This window comes from Periophthalmus magnuspinnatus, chromosome 21, assembly GCF_009829125.3.
Source record: "Periophthalmus magnuspinnatus isolate fPerMag1 chromosome 21, fPerMag1.2.pri, whole genome shotgun sequence".
NCBI lineage: Eukaryota > Metazoa > Chordata > Actinopteri > Gobiiformes > Gobiidae > Periophthalmus > Periophthalmus magnuspinnatus.
The window spans coordinates 19,190,058-19,209,585 of NC_047146.1; the positions used below are offsets into that span (position 1 = coordinate 19,190,058).

General features: G+C 38.5%; 1 protein-coding gene across 1 annotated transcript; it reads right to left on the reverse strand.

Annotated features, from left to right (window-relative positions):
• Positions 1–23: 23 nt before the first annotated feature.
• ccdc135 (coiled-coil domain containing 135) lies at positions 24–19,517 on the reverse strand. The gene is made up of 17 exons (XM_033986461.2): positions 19,467–19,517; positions 16,025–16,065; positions 15,516–15,678; positions 14,284–14,409; positions 13,357–13,551; positions 11,734–11,949; positions 9,327–9,452; positions 7,546–7,615; positions 6,344–6,472; positions 5,590–5,773; positions 4,285–4,570; positions 3,783–3,998; positions 3,560–3,670; positions 2,856–2,963; positions 2,141–2,335; positions 1,540–1,625; positions 24–155 (listed from the first exon to the last, which is right to left on the reverse strand). The coding sequence occupies exons 1-17, from the start codon at positions 19,515–19,517 to the stop codon at positions 50–52; spliced, it is 2,409 nt and encodes an 802-aa protein (XP_033842352.1). The 3' UTR covers positions 24–49.
• Positions 19,518–19,528: the final 11 nt, after the last annotated feature.

Consider the following 19,528-nt stretch of genomic DNA (forward strand, 5'->3'; position numbering starts at 1 on the left):
GGTGCTTAGAGAAATGGTGCTATGTAACATCTGAAACAAACCAACTGATTCAAAGAGAAGAGAGTGCCGTGTCCTTGAGGTGGGGTCCGATGCGGGGGTCTGCTCGTAGCTGCTGCTCCAGAGCTCTGTACTTATGAGGGGCACACTCCTTATGCCTAAAACACAGACAGACACACATTACAGTGTTTCACATCAATTAGGGGGGACCATAGTCTCCTCTTGCCCCCCCTATAGTTTAAAACAGTCTGGACTATCCACTGGCATCGCAAAATTAGACTTTGTTGTAACTATATTGGGAAAAAGGACTGCTTTAAAGATTAAATATAGACAATAAACATCACTGTATAAAAAAAGAATCTAAAATATATTATCTAAATTATTTATACCACCGTCGTCTCCCCAGTTACTATGGGACATTAATTACATTAAAAGGTGCAATATGTAGCATTTCGTTTGAGGGATAAGTCTTCTGCTGGTCTCCATGGAGATGTTATTGCTTTGCCTAGAATGTTCAGTAGTAGCACATTTAATTCATCTTTAATTATATGTATTTTTATTGCTCAAAAACACATTGAGAAAAACATTTTTACTTCACAGATCTGACCTGTACATTTTCCTGGTGGGAATACCTGCCTGTCTCTATGTAGATACATGTTTTATGTACCGCTTTCCCTGGAATGTTTTGCAATAACAGCTCCATGGTGTCGAACCATACGGTTGGTCTAGTAAAGGATTTACCTCATGGGGGAGACTGGGAGACTGAGAGACACACAGACACTAATAATTGCTCCTTAATTAGAATGATTCAGACTTGGTAATCAGTTAATATCTGAGCTAACCCTAATCCCTTAAGAATGATTTTGTCTCAGTAAGTACTTAATTATGATAATGATGATTGCTTTATTAAGATTGTAAATAGTGCAGTTATTAGGTCCTGTACCTGATTTTTCCCATGTATTTGACCAGAGTAAGTCAACTGTGTCCTGTTTGCATCCAATTAAAAAGCATGCTAGTTGTTAGCTTTACTGTCACTGCAAAACCCTGCTTAGGTCTCAGAGTTGTGAAAAGCACTTATAAAGCCATAGGGTGAATCATTAGGATGCTCGGAATGGGCAAGTGAGGGTTAATTTAGAACTTGTTCATAATAAACAGATTGCAGTGGTCCTGTTTTCTAGGTCTCTAAGACAATAAAAAACATCCCTGTAAACATGGGCCAGTATCCTGAATATTAGTAGTAGTAACTATGGCAGAGATATGGCAAGGAGCTAAACATGTAGCAACTTAGCTAACTTAAGGCTTTTTAGGACGTTTCTAACCACAACAAAATAAAATAGCAAGCCTGTGGGGCACTGTCATAGCATCAATAAGAGGCGTTATTACAGTTGAAAAATACAATAGTTCCACAGCGCCAGTCATAAATACTGACTTATCCAGGATACTGAAATCATGATACTGTGCACCACAAAACCAGAATACTCAAAAGTCCTGATCATAACAGAGACACCTGAGCATGAAGCGTTAATTTCCAAGCCTCCTTACATTTGAAGGCGTTTCTGTGCCACATGGATCTGTCGTCTCTTGTTGTCTTGCCGGCTGTCGCTCTGCTGCCAATCTTGTGGAGTATCCTAAACAATACACAGGCAAACTATGTAAAACTAAGAACACTATTTACCACAGGTACTACTCCATCAAACCAAGTCGTAATTAGAAAAAACATGAAAATCTGCCATATGTTATGTTATTCCTGTTATATAATATCTGTGTATGAGGTTTTTGCCAAATCGCGCAAGTCGCAACACTGGCGGAGAAAACTTGACCGGAAGACACTGTGTTTAGAAAGGTACGTCTTTGTGCGACAGTGCTAATGCTAAAGCTAATTTCAGAGACTAACACATTTCTTAATAACGCCAAAGACTGAAATAATTTACACCTAAAAAAACGTTTTATCTTTACTACAAATTTAATTGTGTTTAATAGAAGTTAGCATTAGCATAGCGACACAATGACGTACCTTTGTAAATAATAAACAGAAGTGTCCTCCAATAAAGTTTTCAAGCGTTTAACATGCTGTCAGTTAGCAGTAAACGAAAGATGTGCTGTTGCTAGAAAAAGTTAACAACAGACTTAGGGCTCTCCTGACCTGGTGGATGCGCTGCTGGATGAGGTTGGCGTGCTGGACCATGCGGCTCTTGAAGTCCTGGAGGCAGTTTTGGTACACTTCCTGGGCCTGATCCGGTCTCAGCTCTGTGCTCCCGTTCAGGCGCATCAGTACTGGGGCTAAAAGCTCCTTCTGCTGCTGCTCCAACCAACGCAGCTCTTCACCCAGCAGCATCGCCTGCAACCAGTCAATCACACAAGAGGGGAGGAGAGTAATCAATCACAGGTGAGCAGGTGGGAATGCAATCAGCCAATCACAGCAGAGCAGATGGGAACGCAATCAGCCAATCACAGCATAGCAGGTGGGATAATCACCATGCACCAATCATGCCCAAGATAGAAGATATTTAAAGTGGGACTAATCCAGACTAAACACCTAAAATCCACCCACAGCCACATTTTACAGTATAGTGGTTAAACTGGGCAGTGGCTGGAAGACTAAAGGGTCATTGTTTAATTTACACAACAGTTATTATTTCATGAAAATTTGATTTGTAGAACTTGTAGCATTACTTCGTCGTGTATTATTTATATTATATAATGTTTTCTTTCTAACTTGTTTTCAGTAATGGCTACTTAACTTATTTAAACCTATTATAAATATTTACCACAGGTACTACCCCACCAAGCCAAGTCATACTTAGAAAAACACTGACACTTGCAACTGATACAGATGCTAAGGTATGTGCTGAACGTACCCTCTCCCTGTGCTTGCGGGCCAGACTGGTCCCAGAGGTGGTCCAGGCACTTGTCTCCAGCTGGACATCTTCCTGTTCCTCAGCCCTGCTCTGCACCAGGAAATGCACCTGACCACACCACCACAAACATAAGAACAACTCTAGCTGTAACTAGCTGTAACAACAGGTGGTAATGTAACTACAGGTGGTGATGTTTTCAGGTGGAGGGCAGGGATCAGTATAACTATATGGACAATTCACTGATTTTGAAAGAAATAACCAAACATGTTCAACTGTAGAGACAGGGTTACTAACTTGCCATATTAAAATTAGAGATATTTAATATGTTATTACTGATTAAATCAGAGTTACTTTTTTCCTAAATATTGGTATCGATCCAATATTGAGAGTATTTCAGATCTTCAGAAACTGTCTTTTTTTGTAAAGGTCATAGGCTAAATTTGTGAACTTTATCACAACTTAACTTCAATGTGTATGCCATCTTAAACAAATAGTAACCTGAAAGTGTGATGCTTTGTTTGAGTTTGTAGTGCATCTGCACCTCATGATAGATTTTGGTGTGTGCTACTCTTTCTCCAGTGACCTGCTGTCTTTAGGTGGTTTAGTAAGTAAAGTACTAGTAAGCCTTATTAGTGTTAGTTGTGTTTTGACTATGCATGTTGGATTTGAAGCTCCCATATGAAGAGTAGAAGTGTAGTCTGTACCGATGTTTGTGAGCTCCTGATCTGACTGATGGTCCTCTGCTCCTCCTTCATGAGGGTCAGCAGGAGCTGTTGTAGCTGGTGCAGTTTAAACGGCTCTCCCTGAGGATCCGCCTGGCCCACGACCAGCAGCAGAGAAGTTAGCCCCATCATATATAGTTTAGTTTACAACACCTTTTCTGATAAATAGTCCAACTACAAACAATGGCGGTTTTGAAGAGAGCACCTGGAAAGTGGAGACCATGTCCCTGGAGAAGTCTCCAGCCTTCTGTGTCTCAGTGGACTCTGTGGGTTTGTCGAAGCTCCTCTTGGCTGGAATGAAGGTGCTGTCCTCCAGGTGGTATGTCACTTCGATGCGCCTCTCAGCCAATAGGAACGCTCGCTCTGCTATTTCCTCACTGGCATCTTTGAACGGGTCTCTGTGGAACTTCTCCACCACTTTCTATGGACACAGAGTTGAAGTTCATTTGGGAGACAGAAATTACTATTTGTGTTTTGAGAACTATTTAAATACTTGCAGGACACTTTTTTAACTCAATGTGTAGGTTAGAGTTGCACAATGCGTACTACTGAGCAGCACATGGCAGAGTCAGATTGTGTTAAAACAAAACTCAGATTAAAGTCTAACCTGAGTAACAGAGCTTCAGACATAGCAGTGCCTACAGTTAGTTTCACACTCCCGGGAAATGTTGATGAGATCAGCTGCCAATTATCAAAGTGTGTAATACCAGAATGGGTCGTGAGTCCAATTTGTCCTTCATGTACACGTTGTCCTTGCATTCTGTGGAGCGGTCGAACAGCGTGTGCCGTTGGAACAGAAAGTCTCTGCGCTTTTCAAAGGTCTCGATCATGTGGTACCCCTGCTCCAGTCTGCGTACCAGCCCGTCCACACGATATTCCTCGAAATGCATCTCCCGCTCTGGGGTCACCGTGGGGTCAGAAGGGTTAGGGCAGGCCTCCGGGACCTTTGTGTTGAACCTGTGAACTGAGCAACTGAACTGTTTTAACTGAAGTCTGCGGATCACAGGATTCAAATATTTTAAAGTACATTTTACTATGCATTTTATTAATTGTAAATGTTGTATGTTTTAACTGTGTACTCAGGACTCCTTTGTAAATGAGATGCAATCTCAATGGGAGTTCCTGATAAAATAAAATTAAAAACATTTAAAACTATGAGAATTTGTTTAGTTTTCTTCTAGTTTTAGTCACTGAAATGTCATGCTCATTTAGTTGACTATAATTGCAGGTCGAGCTTAACCAAGACTAGCTCAAGATGCTCCTGACAGGTTTAACCCATAGACAATGAAGGTTGGGTCAAATGCACATTTCTCTATGGGGGCAATAAATTGTGCCTAACCTTAAAGTGGGGCTAAACACCTAAACTCCTCCCACAAACACATTTCAAATAGAGCTGCTAAACTGGCCAGTACATGGAGGATTAAAGGGGAGAGTGAGGGGAGGTGTTTGTAATCAGAAACATCTGGTTGTAATCAGGCAGTCATATGTGATGTCACTAAATACTTGAAATGGCAGTGGCTACTGGAGGCAGTACACACAGTTTTTGACGTAAAGCTGCATATGTACGTAGTTTGCACTAAAATTGCAAATGACTAGGAAAAGCAGATTGTTCTATTAAAACATAATATAGAGATTAATAACCAAAAAAGTTGATCAAGGCTTTAGTTCCACTTTAAAGCAGACATATTGTGCTAGTGTCTCCTATATAGTTATAATCAATGACATCCATGGATCATTATGTTATAATTTGCACATTTTAAGTCACAATATTAATCTGAAACGACTTAATAAAAGAAACAAGTCCACTGACTTAGAAAACTGTGATGCCCGGCGGGAGCTGACATTGCTGTAAATGTCATAACAACATAGAGCTGTGCTGCTGTTGGCCTTTCCAATGGATAGCTGCAAATCACACTAGCAAGTAGCTTTTTTTTCTCATTTGTTTAAATGCTTTAGATTTCACCATGGCACGGAGTGGATAAAGATGTTGTTTAACTTGTCTGTTGTTTAACGTGTATGTGTAGTTCCAGAGTGTAAAAGCTTCATGTGTGTGTGCAGAGGAGGGGTGCATACAGATGAGGTGTCCGCTCCTGCCCGGTTTGAATCGTTCTGTGGTAAAGTTTCCTCTGGTCTCTCTCTCCATCAGCCGGTCCACTCTGTGCTGGAACCACTCCCTCACCGTCTGCACCTGGCTCTCTGGAGGTCACATGTTACTGTGTCAGCGCACGAAAGGGTACTCAAAATGTGGACTTTAAATCTACCATGTTTAACTTTATTTGATTTATTGTTACCAACTGATGGAAGATGTGAAACCTGCCCGTGAAACCAACTGTGCTTCTACTGTCAGGCCAAAGCTGGCACTCTATCACACAGCAATAACATAGATAGTATCTAGTGGTGAGAACATAACAGGGCCAATCTAATTGTAAATGGTTGCTTTAAAGTGACAAATATTGCAAAATCAATTTTAACCATGGTATAATAGTGTTCACTCATGACTGCGTAACTTAAACTTACAACCCACATTCTCTTAGCCCCTCACAATCAGAGTGGGTGTCGCAGTAGTTTTATATTTGCTTGTACAAAGCTGGGACTTGTGCTGTGCACAGTAACTCTTATAATTTTAAATGTAGTTAATTACAATTGAATAGTTAAAGTTATACTCAAGTACATGTTTAAAAATCTGCTGAAAAATTATCTGAACAGTCATGATAGTCACATAAGTATTTTTTATGAGAGTACATGTAGTATAGAGGAGAGACGTACTGTGGGGGTCCTGGTACACCGTAAGGCGGGTCACCACTCCATCAGGGCAGAAGAAAGGGATGAAGTTCTCCACTAAGGCCTGTTTGAAGTGGGTCACTTTGAATCCTCCAGGCCAGCACATCTCTAGCTCTGAAACAGCCAGGATTTGGAGAAAATGTTTGTCTGTTTTTTTTTAATGTTTATATATATATATATATATATATATATATATATATATATATATATATATATATATATATATATATATATATATATATATATATATATATATATATATATAAAGCATACATAGAATTTAGACTACTTATTTCAAGTAGTCAACATGATTATATTTAACATATAATTAAAAATAATGGTGAAATTTATGGCCAAGCTGTTATAAAAATGTGTTGATTGTGCATAAATGCACTATGTAATCTTGTGTATTGATGACAGATAGATAAAAGACTTTAATCAACACTTGATCACAAATGGAATCTTAAACAATTATCAGTATTGATTTCACAAAATTCATTCCTCATTCATGGCTTTACTTTGCCATACCGATTTGTCAAAGCCTGATCTTATCAGATCTCAAAAGCTAAGCGAGGCTGGACCTGGTTAGTCTTTAGATGGGAGACTGCTGGGATTATCAAGTGCCACGGTGGGACGCCAGTGTCAAAAATGTTGTTGTGTCCTTAGTCAAGGCTCTTCACCCACATTACCACTGCAAAATGTGGAATTACTAAATAATAATGCAATGTAAAGGACTCTGAGTGTCATTAAAGGCATTATATAAATTGTTTGCATTGAATTTTTCAAAATTGAATAAATATGGCTTTAAGGATAATGCATAGCCTATAATTGGTTATGCACCTTTTTAACAAACAGATAACTGTATTTATTTTTATTTTTTTCATAAACAATCATGTATCATAAATGTGTTTTTTTTTTATTTATTTAATATGATGTACCACAATGTTCAATTTTGAGACAATTATTATTTATTATCAATAGAAATTATTTAGTTTTTATCTCCACTGCTTTTCCATTGCTATTTGCAGATGATAAAATCATTTTATTTCAAATAGAGACATGTTGCTATTAATAAGTTAAATGTGAGTGGTTCAAAGCATATATATATATATATATGCACATATATATGCACATATATATACACATACACAAAAGGAATAACATCTCCACTTTTCTCTGCGTACTACCTTTGTCGGTGATGTGGATCATAGAGCACCAGGACAGGGGCATGTCATAGCTGTACAGAGGATCTGTCTCCTGCATAGATACACACAGCACAAGTCCACATCAACTTAAACCACACATTTTGTTAAGAAAACAATGCAGAAAGCAAACAGCACAGCATCTTCTTCTCATATTGATTCAAGTTGTCAGCAGGAATATTTTGATTTGATCTAAAAATGGCTGCATTAGCACTGATTAATGATTGGCTGCAGTTGGAGGTAGGTAGGTTTTAAGTAGTGAGAATACAGATCAGAAAGATCTGTACATCAACTGGATTTCAGCATTGAATCTGGCAACGCAAATGAAAGACTCATGTGAGGCTCATTATGCTTTTTGAGTGGATAAACATCTTGAGAACTACACTCACCTGAAGGATTATTAGGAACACCATACTAAAACGGTGGTTGACCCCCTTTCGCCTTCAGAACTGCCTTAATTCTGCGTGGCATTGATTCAACAAGGTGCTGAAAGCATTCTTTAGAAATGTTGGCCCATATTGATAGGAGCATCTTGCAGTTGATGGAGATTTGTGGGATGCACATCCAGGGCACGAAGCTCCCATTCCACCACATCCCAAAGATGCTCTATCGGGTTGAGATCTGGCGACTGTGGGGCCCATTGTAGTACAGTGAACTCATTGTCATGTTCAAGAAACCAATTTGAAATGATTCGAGCTTTATGACATGGTGCATTATCCTGCTGGAAGTAGTCATCAGAGGATGGGTACATGGTGGTCATGAAGGGATGGACATGGTCAGAAACAATGTTCAGTTGGCCCGTGGCATTTAAACGATGCCCAATTGGCACTAAGGGACCTAAAGTGTGTCAAGAAAACATCCCCCACACCATTACACCACCACCACCAGCCTGCACAGTGGTAACAAGGCATGATTATGCCATGTTATCATTCTGTTTACGCCAAATTCTGACTCTACCATTTGAATGTCTCAACAGAAATCGAGACTCATCAGACTAGGCAACATTTGTCTTCAACTGTCCAATTTTGGTGAGCTCGTGCAAATTGTAGTCTCTTTTTCCTATTTGTAGTGGAGATGAGTGGTACCCGGTGGTGTCTTCTGCTGTTGTAGCCCATCCGCCTCAAGGTTGTGCGTGTTGTGGCTTCACAAATGCTTTGCTGCATTCCTCGGTTGTAACGAGTGGTTATTTCAGTCAACGTTGCTCTTCTATCAGCTTGGATCACTCGGCCCATTCTCCTCTGACCTCTAGCATCAACAAGGCATTTTCGCCCACAGGACTGCTGCATACTGGATGTTTTTCCCTTTTCACACCATTCTTTGTAAACCCTAGAAATGGTTGTGCGTGAAAATCCCAGTAACTGAGCAGACTGTGAAATACTCACACCGGCCCGTCTGGCACCAACAACCATGCCATGCTCAAAATTGCTTAAATCACCTTTCTTTCCCATTCTGACATTCAATTTGGAGTTCAGGAGATTGTCTTGACCAGGACCACACCTCTAAATGCATTGAAGCAACTGCCATGTGATTGGTTGATTAGATAATTGCATTAAGGAGAAATTGAACAGGTGTTCCTAATAATCCTTTAGGTGAGTGTAAAACACCAAATTATAACAAACAGCTTGGTCATCATGTCCAATGTATGGATAAATTAACATTACAATTGCTATCAATAAAAGCTGATTTGATCATGCCTGCAACATAATTAGAAATGACACCAATATAGGTTAAGTGAGGGTTGTTTCTTTTTAGGGGGAAGTCTTTACCTCCTCTTGGTCGTCCTGGAGGCTCATCTTGATCATGTGCGCCTCTGCCTGCAGCTGCTTCTTAGAGGTGGTGCCATGAACCAGAGGCTCCCAGTGAGTCTGGTCCTCCGGGTCCCACAACATGTTCTGCGTCAATGGGGGACAGTCATGATTCAACACAGTAAGAATTTTTACTTGCAAAGCCAATTCAGTATCTCTTTAAAGGGGACAGATTAATTATAACACACTTTTTTGAGCTTTAAACCAGGTTATAGCAGTGTTCTCATATCATTAGTTTAGACAAAGTTGTATTTGGTTAATTCATGCATGTCTGAATAATTCTGTATTGTCTTGCATTTGAAGACTGAGACCAGAAAATTTCTATTTTCACCTACCCCCACCTATCTCTACCTAGTTTGCTGTGCTTACTTGCAACTATTAAAATCAGATTCTGATTTTAAAACGCTGCTGATCCCCCAAGTTTTGTCCTGACTCTGGGCACCACCAGGAGGCCAGTTCCTGAGGTCCTCAGAATGCGAGATAGTTCATGTGGCATATGAAAGTTTTGGCTAAATTTTAAAGGAATCACCTCAAATGACAGTGTCTAAATTATCTCTAAAAACTGACTGTTGTGTTGTTTGTTGTTTGAGTTAAAACATTAAGTCAATTAATTAAAATCATTAATTAAAAATTATTTGTTACATCAAGATGTGACATCGAGCACAGCAGGTTTCAGATTAGTTTCAGTAGGACTGGATGTTATCTTCTTACAGGAAATGTGAACTAAATTTCTTTGAATGAACTAACTGTCTAACTGTCCTTCTGTTAATGAGTCTACTTGGTGTAACTGCAGATATAGCCCCATCACAGAGCCTCAGCCTGATATTACCTTTATCATGACTGTACGTCATGGGACAGCAGAAGCCAGGGAAGGGCAAGCAGGGGTATTTGGGTGAAAGATGAGGGGGGATAGCTGGGAGACCTTTGGTGAAACAGGCATAGTTTTGTACAAGGACGACTTCAGCATAGTTCATGTCAGAACTCTTGATCATACTATATTAGCTGCGAGGAGAGCTATCTTAATTCCTGATCTGATGAGTCTTCCTAGATGGTTCGGAAGGGCTATGGGTGAAGGTGGGAAGGAAAAGGAGAATGAAGTCCCTAGAGGGTGCAGATGTAGCACTGCTGGTCTGTGGGCAAGGGAGGTGATGGGAGTGAAATCGAGTAAATTTGTTCATCTTCCTTCTGTCTGTTTGGAAGAGGTCTACTGATGAATGTCTTAACATCCACTTTATCAAGCTCCTCAAATAATTTTGTGAAATCCCTTTTCAAGACTTCTGTCTATTCCATTCTTGTGTCAACTGCACCCACGTGCACCGTCAGCTGTTTAACTCCACGATGAATTGACAAAACTTTTGGCAGGACCTTGACGTTTATCACCAAAGTAAGTTCCTAGTTTGTGAACTGTGTTCACAAACGATGGCAATAAAAAGTCTTCTGATTCTGATTAACACAGATCACCTGTCTGCCTGCGCTCTTTTGCCAACTTCATTATTCTTGTTTTGTGACAAAAATTCATTCTCTGTTTGTATGTTAACATCAGTCTATGACATTGGTAAAAATGTGTTTGTAAGCTGTATTTTGGTTGTTGTAACAATATTAGCATTGTCTTTTATCACTTGATGTTAGCTTGGCATTTTGGTCTTTACAATCTTTTGGAAAAGACACCGTATCACTCAGGTTTAAGTTGAAAGTAGCAGTTTTTTCACTCTAAGTAACTGTGGGCTGCTTACCACTGAAAGTGACAAACAGTGTACGGTGAAGTTTTTTTTCAGATTCTAAAACAAATAGCCGTGCTTGTAGCTCATTCATTTGTTGTTAATAGTTTCAACAATGCTCACTGAAAGAATTCCTTAAGTTTCTTCTCCTGGACATGTCCCTGGCTCATCAGCTGTTTTGTTAAAACATGTACAAATGGTTTAAAAGTCTTGGTTTACTTAAAAGAAAATCATAACTAGACAGATTTTCCAGCACTGGGAGAGGTAAATTGATTAACAAACTAAGTAAAGAAGGAAGCAGTAAGAGCAAGCAAGGACTGTGTCTGCACTCTTCAGAAGAAGAAGAAGAATTACATGTCAAGATAACTAACGTTCGTATGCAGTGCTCCAACATGGTTGCGAGGGCTGCTTGCAGTTTTAATTTTTCTTGAGTTTTCTGACTCTCTTAAAACGTTTTTCGGCAGTGTTCGCTAATGTATGCATTGTGTCCCCATGGTAACTGCTGAACTTTCCACCATAGAGATACATGTAGAACACCCCCAGCGTGATATCACTGTAAAGTGTCAATATGTGTGTACCAAAATATGTAAGCCCTTAGTCTAGACCCCTTGGTGAAAAGAGTGTCTCTGTGTAGATGATCTGGCGTGTACCTGGCACCCTTTGACACAGTCCTGCATATTGACGTACACGTTGAGCTCGTTCCACAGGCTTTCCACCCCCAAGAAATGTGGGTGGTTCGTGGGGAAGGGGTTTCCGCTCAGGGGTTCTATGAAGAAGTCCAGCTCCACACTACCATTGCCCGCCAGCACCAGCACCCAGAAGTGAACCCGTAACCCCCACAGAGGGTCCGGGGCAGGGTGAGGCTCCTGAAACACATGCACACATCTCATCCTGTTTAGTCTATCTTAAGTCTATATTTTAACTTTATTTTACTCTATTTTGCCTATTTCATGTGCTTAAGTGGTAGGTTACAGAGCAGGCAGGTGGTAGGCTACAGACATGTGGTAGCTTACAGACAGGTGGTAGCTTACAGACAGGAGGTAGGTTACACAAAGATGGTAGGTTATAGACAGGTGATAAGCCACAGACAGGTGGTACGCTACACAAAGGTGGAAGGCTTACAGTGTGTGTTTGGGGGTGTCCCTGCTGCTCCAGTTTCTTCTCTTGCTTTAGAAGAAATTTGCTATGGAGTTTCTTTTTGCCCTCGTCCTCAGCCTCCTGCATGGGGTCCTGAGGGTAGAGACAGATAATAACAAACAAATGAACCACAGTGTAATAACGGATAATGCATTCATATGTTCATAATATCATATTAAATATTTTCAAAAAATAAAGAGAGAAAAATTCTCTCCCAGAAAGAAGGGACAGCCATAACATGGCAGAAAGAAGTGCTTGACAATGTATAATGTTTAAAGCTGTTCTTAATAATCCTAGAAACTTATGTTCATGTTTAAATTCTTAAATTGTACACAATTATATGTAGTTTTCAACAGGAAAACATAAAGTACAAGGGAAAAACTTTTTTAGGCTTTTAATAAAATGGGATTGTCAAAATAGCATGTTATAATGGGAGTCTATGGAACGCAACACAACAAACTGGCTTTACGCAGAAACAAAAAATATATAAACTGACAGCTAAAAGGTTAATCATACATGGTAATGTACAGAATCAATATGTCAATGGAAAGAGAACTCCATTCAAGGAAAAAAAAAATCTTTTAAAAATATTTAATAAAATAAATATCATTTGACACTTTTTTGGAGGTTTAAAAACCGAAATACACAATTTGTACAAAACACTCCTAGTGCAACTTTTCTTTTTTAATTTATTTTCCCCAAAAACAAAAAATGGTCATTTATGTATCTTTTTAAAGAGATCCCCTATTTTTTTAAATTTTTTAACATTTGACGATTCATTGGCAGTTTAAAAAACGAAATACACAATTTGTATGATACACTCCACATTTTTTCAACAAGGTACAAAAGTTATACTTTATATCTATACTGGGGTAAGACACATTTTGCTCAAAAATCGGTTACAGAGCCTTTAAATTAGTTGAAGCCCTCTCCAAAGTGCACCTGTCTCCAATTAAGAACTGTACATGAACCCACGCATCATATTCTTTTTACAGATTTATTTATGTTTGAGTAGACGTTACAGAGCTATACATATAACATTTTAAATTCCCCCATAGGTTAATCCCATCTGCACATTTTCACAGTGTATCAGAGCACCTGTCTGCAGGTGGCCGTCCCTGGCTTTAGTGATATACCTCATGCTGTTCCTCATTTAGGGGGCAGGACTCCTGGCTGCGGTCCAGCTCACACAGGTGCTTGGAGGCGTAGCCACTCACACAGTAGGCATTGTAGTTGAGTCCCAGCAGCAGACTGCAAAGGAGGTTGGCATACTCCAGACTGGTGCACTTCTGGCTGTACAGGACAGCCTGAGGAGAGCGAAGGGAGCTGGGCTGGAGATGAAACAAGGATGAAACAAGGATGAAACAAGGATGAAACAAGAGCATGCACTTATTTAAGCAATATCAGTTTTGACTGACTGTTAAGCTAAATACATTGCTACAGCAATCTTACATGGTGCTGCTTTTAAGAGGGGTATTTTACTTTTATGGGGTATTAACTGCTAACACATAACATATTTAGATCACCATGTTACCTTTTATTGTTTTGAAAATGCAAAAACAACATATTACCATGTTTTATAAAATTTCACTTAGTTTTTGACGCTCTGAGTCTCCCCTCCCTTTGCTCCCTGGGTTAAGTCACTCCCCCTGCAGAGCACTCTCATGACACAATCGGCATGAATCTAATGAATGATAACAATAATGAAACTATTGCAAATAGGATCAGGTTTGTAAAGTTGTTGTGTACAGTTTTGTATCCTGCTTTTGCATATTTATGGAGAATACTATGTGGGATGTAGACTTGTGGGCTGAGCATTGGTCATCAGAGTGTTACAGCTAACCATAAGAAGGGTTCGAATAGCACCCGGGAAAGATCGCTAACATACTCAGACATGCAGGGATGACATTTAAAAGCTCTTCTAGATAGTATTTACACAAGCAAATAAAGACATTAGTAAAGTAAACAATGAGAAAAAAAAAGTGAGTTAACTCAGGACAATTATGTAATTAATCATGATTTAAAAATTTAATCGACTGACAGCTCTAGTTCCTGACAGTTACCAGCTCTGTGGGTGGCTCCAGTGGCTGCAGGGTCAGGTAGTTGGACACAAACCGGGCACACTGCTGCCACGTGCAGAGGTCAGCCAGCCCGGGCATGGTGGGGCGCAGTGTAGTGGTCACCAGCTTCTGTGGATGGAGACAGGCCTGTGAGCTCTGAACTCTGCTTTGATGTGAGAGATATATACAGTACAAGTGTATTAGAGCCCAGAAATATTTCCACTATTCTTAGTATCCTTCTCCTTGGGCTGTCATAATACTAAAATTTCAAACTCAATTTTGATACCAAGGAATTGGCTCGATAACAATTTTGATACCACAGTGGTATAAAAATCGGTATATTTTATATATATATATATATATACATACACGAATACGCCTATAGGAATCAATTCTACAACTAGTATTGAAATAGTTTTAGTATCGAATAGTTTTAGTATTGAATCAAAAATCTGTGATTGATACTAAAGCTAGAATCGAAACTAAATACTCATTTGAGCAGGTACCGATGCTAGAAATGAACCTTCTCTGAGTAGCTTTAGAATGATCTTGGGCTGTATCAGAACATTAATAATAATGCCTTACACTTGTAATGCGCTTTACAGGCTTGTCAAAGCCTCTCAAAGCACTACACTATAGTCATTATTCATTCATTTCCACACTTGGTGATGGTAAGCTACTATTGTAGCCACAGCTGCCCTGGGGGGACTGACAGAAGCAAGGCTGCCAATCTGCGCCATCGGCCCCTCAACCACCACCTATCATTCACACACACACACACCACTTTCATACTAGGCAATGTGGGTGAAGTGTCTTGCCTAAGGACACAACGACAGAACTTGGTCCGAGCAGGACTCGATCCTCCGACCTTCAGTTTGGGGGACCAACACTCAACCACTGAGCCACTGTCGCCCCGAACAAGTATAAGACACATAGACTAGTATATGCCTGTGGATCACTATGGAAACTACCTGGAGGACTGAGGAATTAAACAGATATAAGACCACATGGTAATATAAAAAAGTACTCTGTTTTAATGTTGAAAGTCATGTTCTACTGTATAAATGAAGAGTGTTTATTATTATCGTGGTATCGGAATCAGTATTGAGTCTATTCCTTGGTATCAAAAACGAGTTTGAAATTTTAGTATCAAATACAATCATTACACATTACATTACTATTTCAGTATGAATCTAATGGGATGTTTCCGACGTATCTAAAGTGAGCTGTCCTACCTTGACCCCACACTCATTGGTGGGGCAGAGCAGCAGAGGCTTCCTCTCTGGGTACAAAAGACTGAAGTGTCTCTGGAAGCTCTGGGCTATGAACAGAAGGTGCTGCTCCTCAGTGGTGTTCTCTGTGTAGGACCTGGGGTACTGTAGTTGGGCATCCACACTTCTTCACAGGGAACAAACATCAGGAATGTCTTTATGTGCTTATATGCAACAACAGCAGTTATAAAGAACAAATTGAAGGTGTTTTTGGAGAGACCCTTTAAAGTCATAATATCGTAATGATATTGGAACTGAAAAAGCTGGATTGGTGCATCCCTAATTTTCTGTATGCTATATGTTCAGTGGTTGTGTTGAATCCTGTCATATGCAGGTTTGAAATAAACAAACAAAATGTATTATGGTCTACTTCACTTCAGTCACCTCCATTGCAGAATTTTGAACATTCTGATGACATAGCATTTTAAAGTGTCTTTGGTATGGTGTAGTTTAGTGTTTGTCTCATGACTCACATAAAGTCCTCATGGTCCTTGGGATGTCCATTTGTCTCCATCTGCACACACAAACACACAAGCTCTAGACATGTTTCTTTGAAAATGTGAATTACTGAATACAAATAAACATCCACAGTCTGTATCATCTATTCCCTAGGCCTTAACTGTATATTGCTGAGGTAAATGTAGACAATAAATGATAATATTGAAACCAAACCATAAAGGAGAATCATCAAAAAAAAAAAACTATCCTAAATGTACAATAGCATTAAATACTGTTGACCTGCAATACATAAATACCAGAATACAACACTTAAGTACTTAGTTTATCATTTTATTTCAAAATTCAACTACAGCTCAACTCGTCTCATACTGCAAAAACAACCCACAATTTTTCCCACTAGTCCAAAGAAAAGGTACACATGATAAATATTGACTACAAAAAACTATTGTTCGAATTATTACCACACTCATTTTTAGAGAATCAAATTATATTGAATATTTTTGACATGAAAAGGTGCACTGTATACTTTTTCTTGCAGAAGAAGTGCACAATGTATACTGTTAAACCTACCTACCTTGAATTTATTCAGTTACCTACAGCAAGGTTTTAAGTATAACAAAACATTACTTTACATACTTTGGTACATTCCATGCAAAAACTCACTATCTAAACCCCAGCATCTGCAGCCAATCATTAACCAGTGCTAGTGCAGCCTCTACAGCTCAGTGAGTGAATTCTGAGATGAGACATGGCCTGTCCATATAATGTGAATGAGAAAAACTTGTATGTGTCCTCAATCTGCAGGTTAAGGCTCTGGCAACACAGACTCAGTTGTGATTATACTTTTTTGTAAAGTTCCTAAACAAACTCACTCACTGATTCTTGTGAGCTTTAAGCCATGTTAGAACATTATTACTTAACAGCTACCTTTTATCTTTAGTTCGGTAGAGATTGGAAATTCCATGTTTGAAATCATTCAAATTAATCTAGTGAAGGTGCATGTAGTTTAAAAACACAGTAGAACGCTTCCTGTATTACCACATGACATCACATGTTCGAAGAGTAGTGTGTTTTCCGTTTGAGAGAAGAAATATATATATATATATATATATATATATATATATATATATATATATATATATATATATATATATATATATATATATATATATATATATATATATATATTATCAGTGTATAACTCAACATTTACGCATTCAAACGCTTTGGAAAAAAAATTACCTCTACAATATGGTCCCTGTGTGTGTGGAAGGGACTAATATTTAATGCTAACACAATCCGCAGTGGTTCGATCCGCAGTGTCAAAACACGTCTTTTATTTATTTAGGCTAGTTAGATTAAAGAGCGTAAAAAAAATAGCACTTGGTGAACTTAAACTTGGTGTCATCCTGCTAACATCTTACCACGGTGTTTTCCCGATCCGTGACGCTGCTGTTGAAGAGGAAATGCCAGATAAATGTTTGTAACGTTTTGCTAAGAGCTAAGTTTAGCCGTTGCCAGGGAAACCACGTAAAACGACGTGTGCGTCCCATTCTCACCCTGGATCTTCACTTGTCTCCTCGTCTCCTTGTCTCCTCGTCTCCTCAGGCATCAAGTATAAACTCCTCGTGTATTCCTCTGCGGTGTCTACTGTCCCGAGGTATAGAGGATCAAAAATGACATCATTGGAAATAAATAAATAAAATAATAAATGTTGGAACGTATTAAATGAAATGGTGAATAAAACTCAGGCTTATGTGTAAATAAATAAATGCATTTACACATTAATGCACACATTAATGTTTGGGTTTTTTTTAACATTTCTGTATACAGTTTTTCTTCATTTATTTACTTCATTAATTTATGGTTTTTTTTTGCAAAAATATGGATTTTTACATATGTGTTTTTCTTTTTGATATTTGTTTACTCATTTATTAATTTGTACAATTATTTATTATTTTAATATTTGTATTTACTCTGTATTTATTTCCACTTTCATTTATGTGCTGCGTTTATTTGTTTCCACTTTTATTTTTACATTTGGTATTTGCATATTTATTCCTTTCCATTTTTCTTTGTCACTTAAATGCAAATAAGAGGGCGGGGCTGACTATGATTGACAGAACGGGCTCTCTTTCCTCTTACTTATGTGCCACAGCTTCTATTGTCTATTTATACACTTTCAACCAATATTTTTGGTCTAAACGATAAAAAGCTAGAGTGACGTTACTTTGTCACAATGTCCCAAGCCCACAACAAACAGGCTTTCTTTCATAAAATTTTAAAATTAAAAGTTAAAGAGGGCGCTAAAGAGCCATTTTCTTAGATTCCAACTTGATTTGCATATCATTGCATTCAGCTCCCAAATCTACACGGGCATTCCATTGGGTCGTTTTCAGTCCAACACTGTTTGTAAAAGATAGATTTAAAAAGAAGTTTAGTAAAAATTCTAATACCTAATACATTATTTTTCTCATATAAGGGCAATAGCTAGAGTTTCTCACATTGCCCCACCACAAATAAGCTCCCTGTACATTTTTTCACAAGTCCACGACAAACAGATTGTTATGAATTAAAATAAATAAATCAATAAAAAATTAAGATGGCGTAAGAGAATCGTCCCTTTCCGGAGCCCTCGGCTCGGGGCTGAATATATTTAAATAGTAAACACATGTAAAAATAAATATATTTATAAATAAATAAATAAATGAAGAAATTAATAAATTGATACAGAAATGTAAAAACATAAAAACATATTTTATCTTTTTAATGCCCAGAATGTATGCACGTGTATATGCATTTATTTATTCACACATATATTTGTATTCACCATTTAATACATTTCAACATTTATTCTTTTATTTATTTCCAATGACGTCATGTTGGTCCTCCACACAGTGAAGAAAAGCTCTGCACGTGCGCGGCTCAGGTTGAGCAGTAAACCCAGAGGAGCGGAGTGTAAAAGTCCTCATTATAGCACAGGTAGGTCCACACATAGGCCTACGCACTGACCAAATGCGACTATCAACTTTTGAGTTTTAACAAACATAAAAATTAATTATCATGGTTAATGCGCAAACTAACTTTTCCCATTTGCTAGCTTCACAATGAACAGAAAAATATTATGTCCTCCCGCCTTTCTCACGGGTCAAATCCTCCAGCGAAAGTTGTTTGTATTTAACCTTTGAAATGATGCATAATCTCTACAATAATAGTTTTAAAATGTTATTGCAATTCTAATTATGTTTTTTATGCACAAACCTCTCACTTCTGCCTCTGCGCTGATTCTTATGTTGGTTCAGCATTAATCAGTATAAAGATGGATACAAAATTAGAAAGAAAAAGATTTGGGTCTTTTAAAAAATAAGATCCGTCAATCTTTTATATTAAGGAACTGTTCAAAATAGCTGTCTGGTTCATCACGCGCCACAAAAAAGAAACAAAACCTGTTGTTACCAAGTTGAGGTCAGGGTCTCCTGGGGGCACCAGAACAGCAGTGGGGTCCATGGGTCCACTAG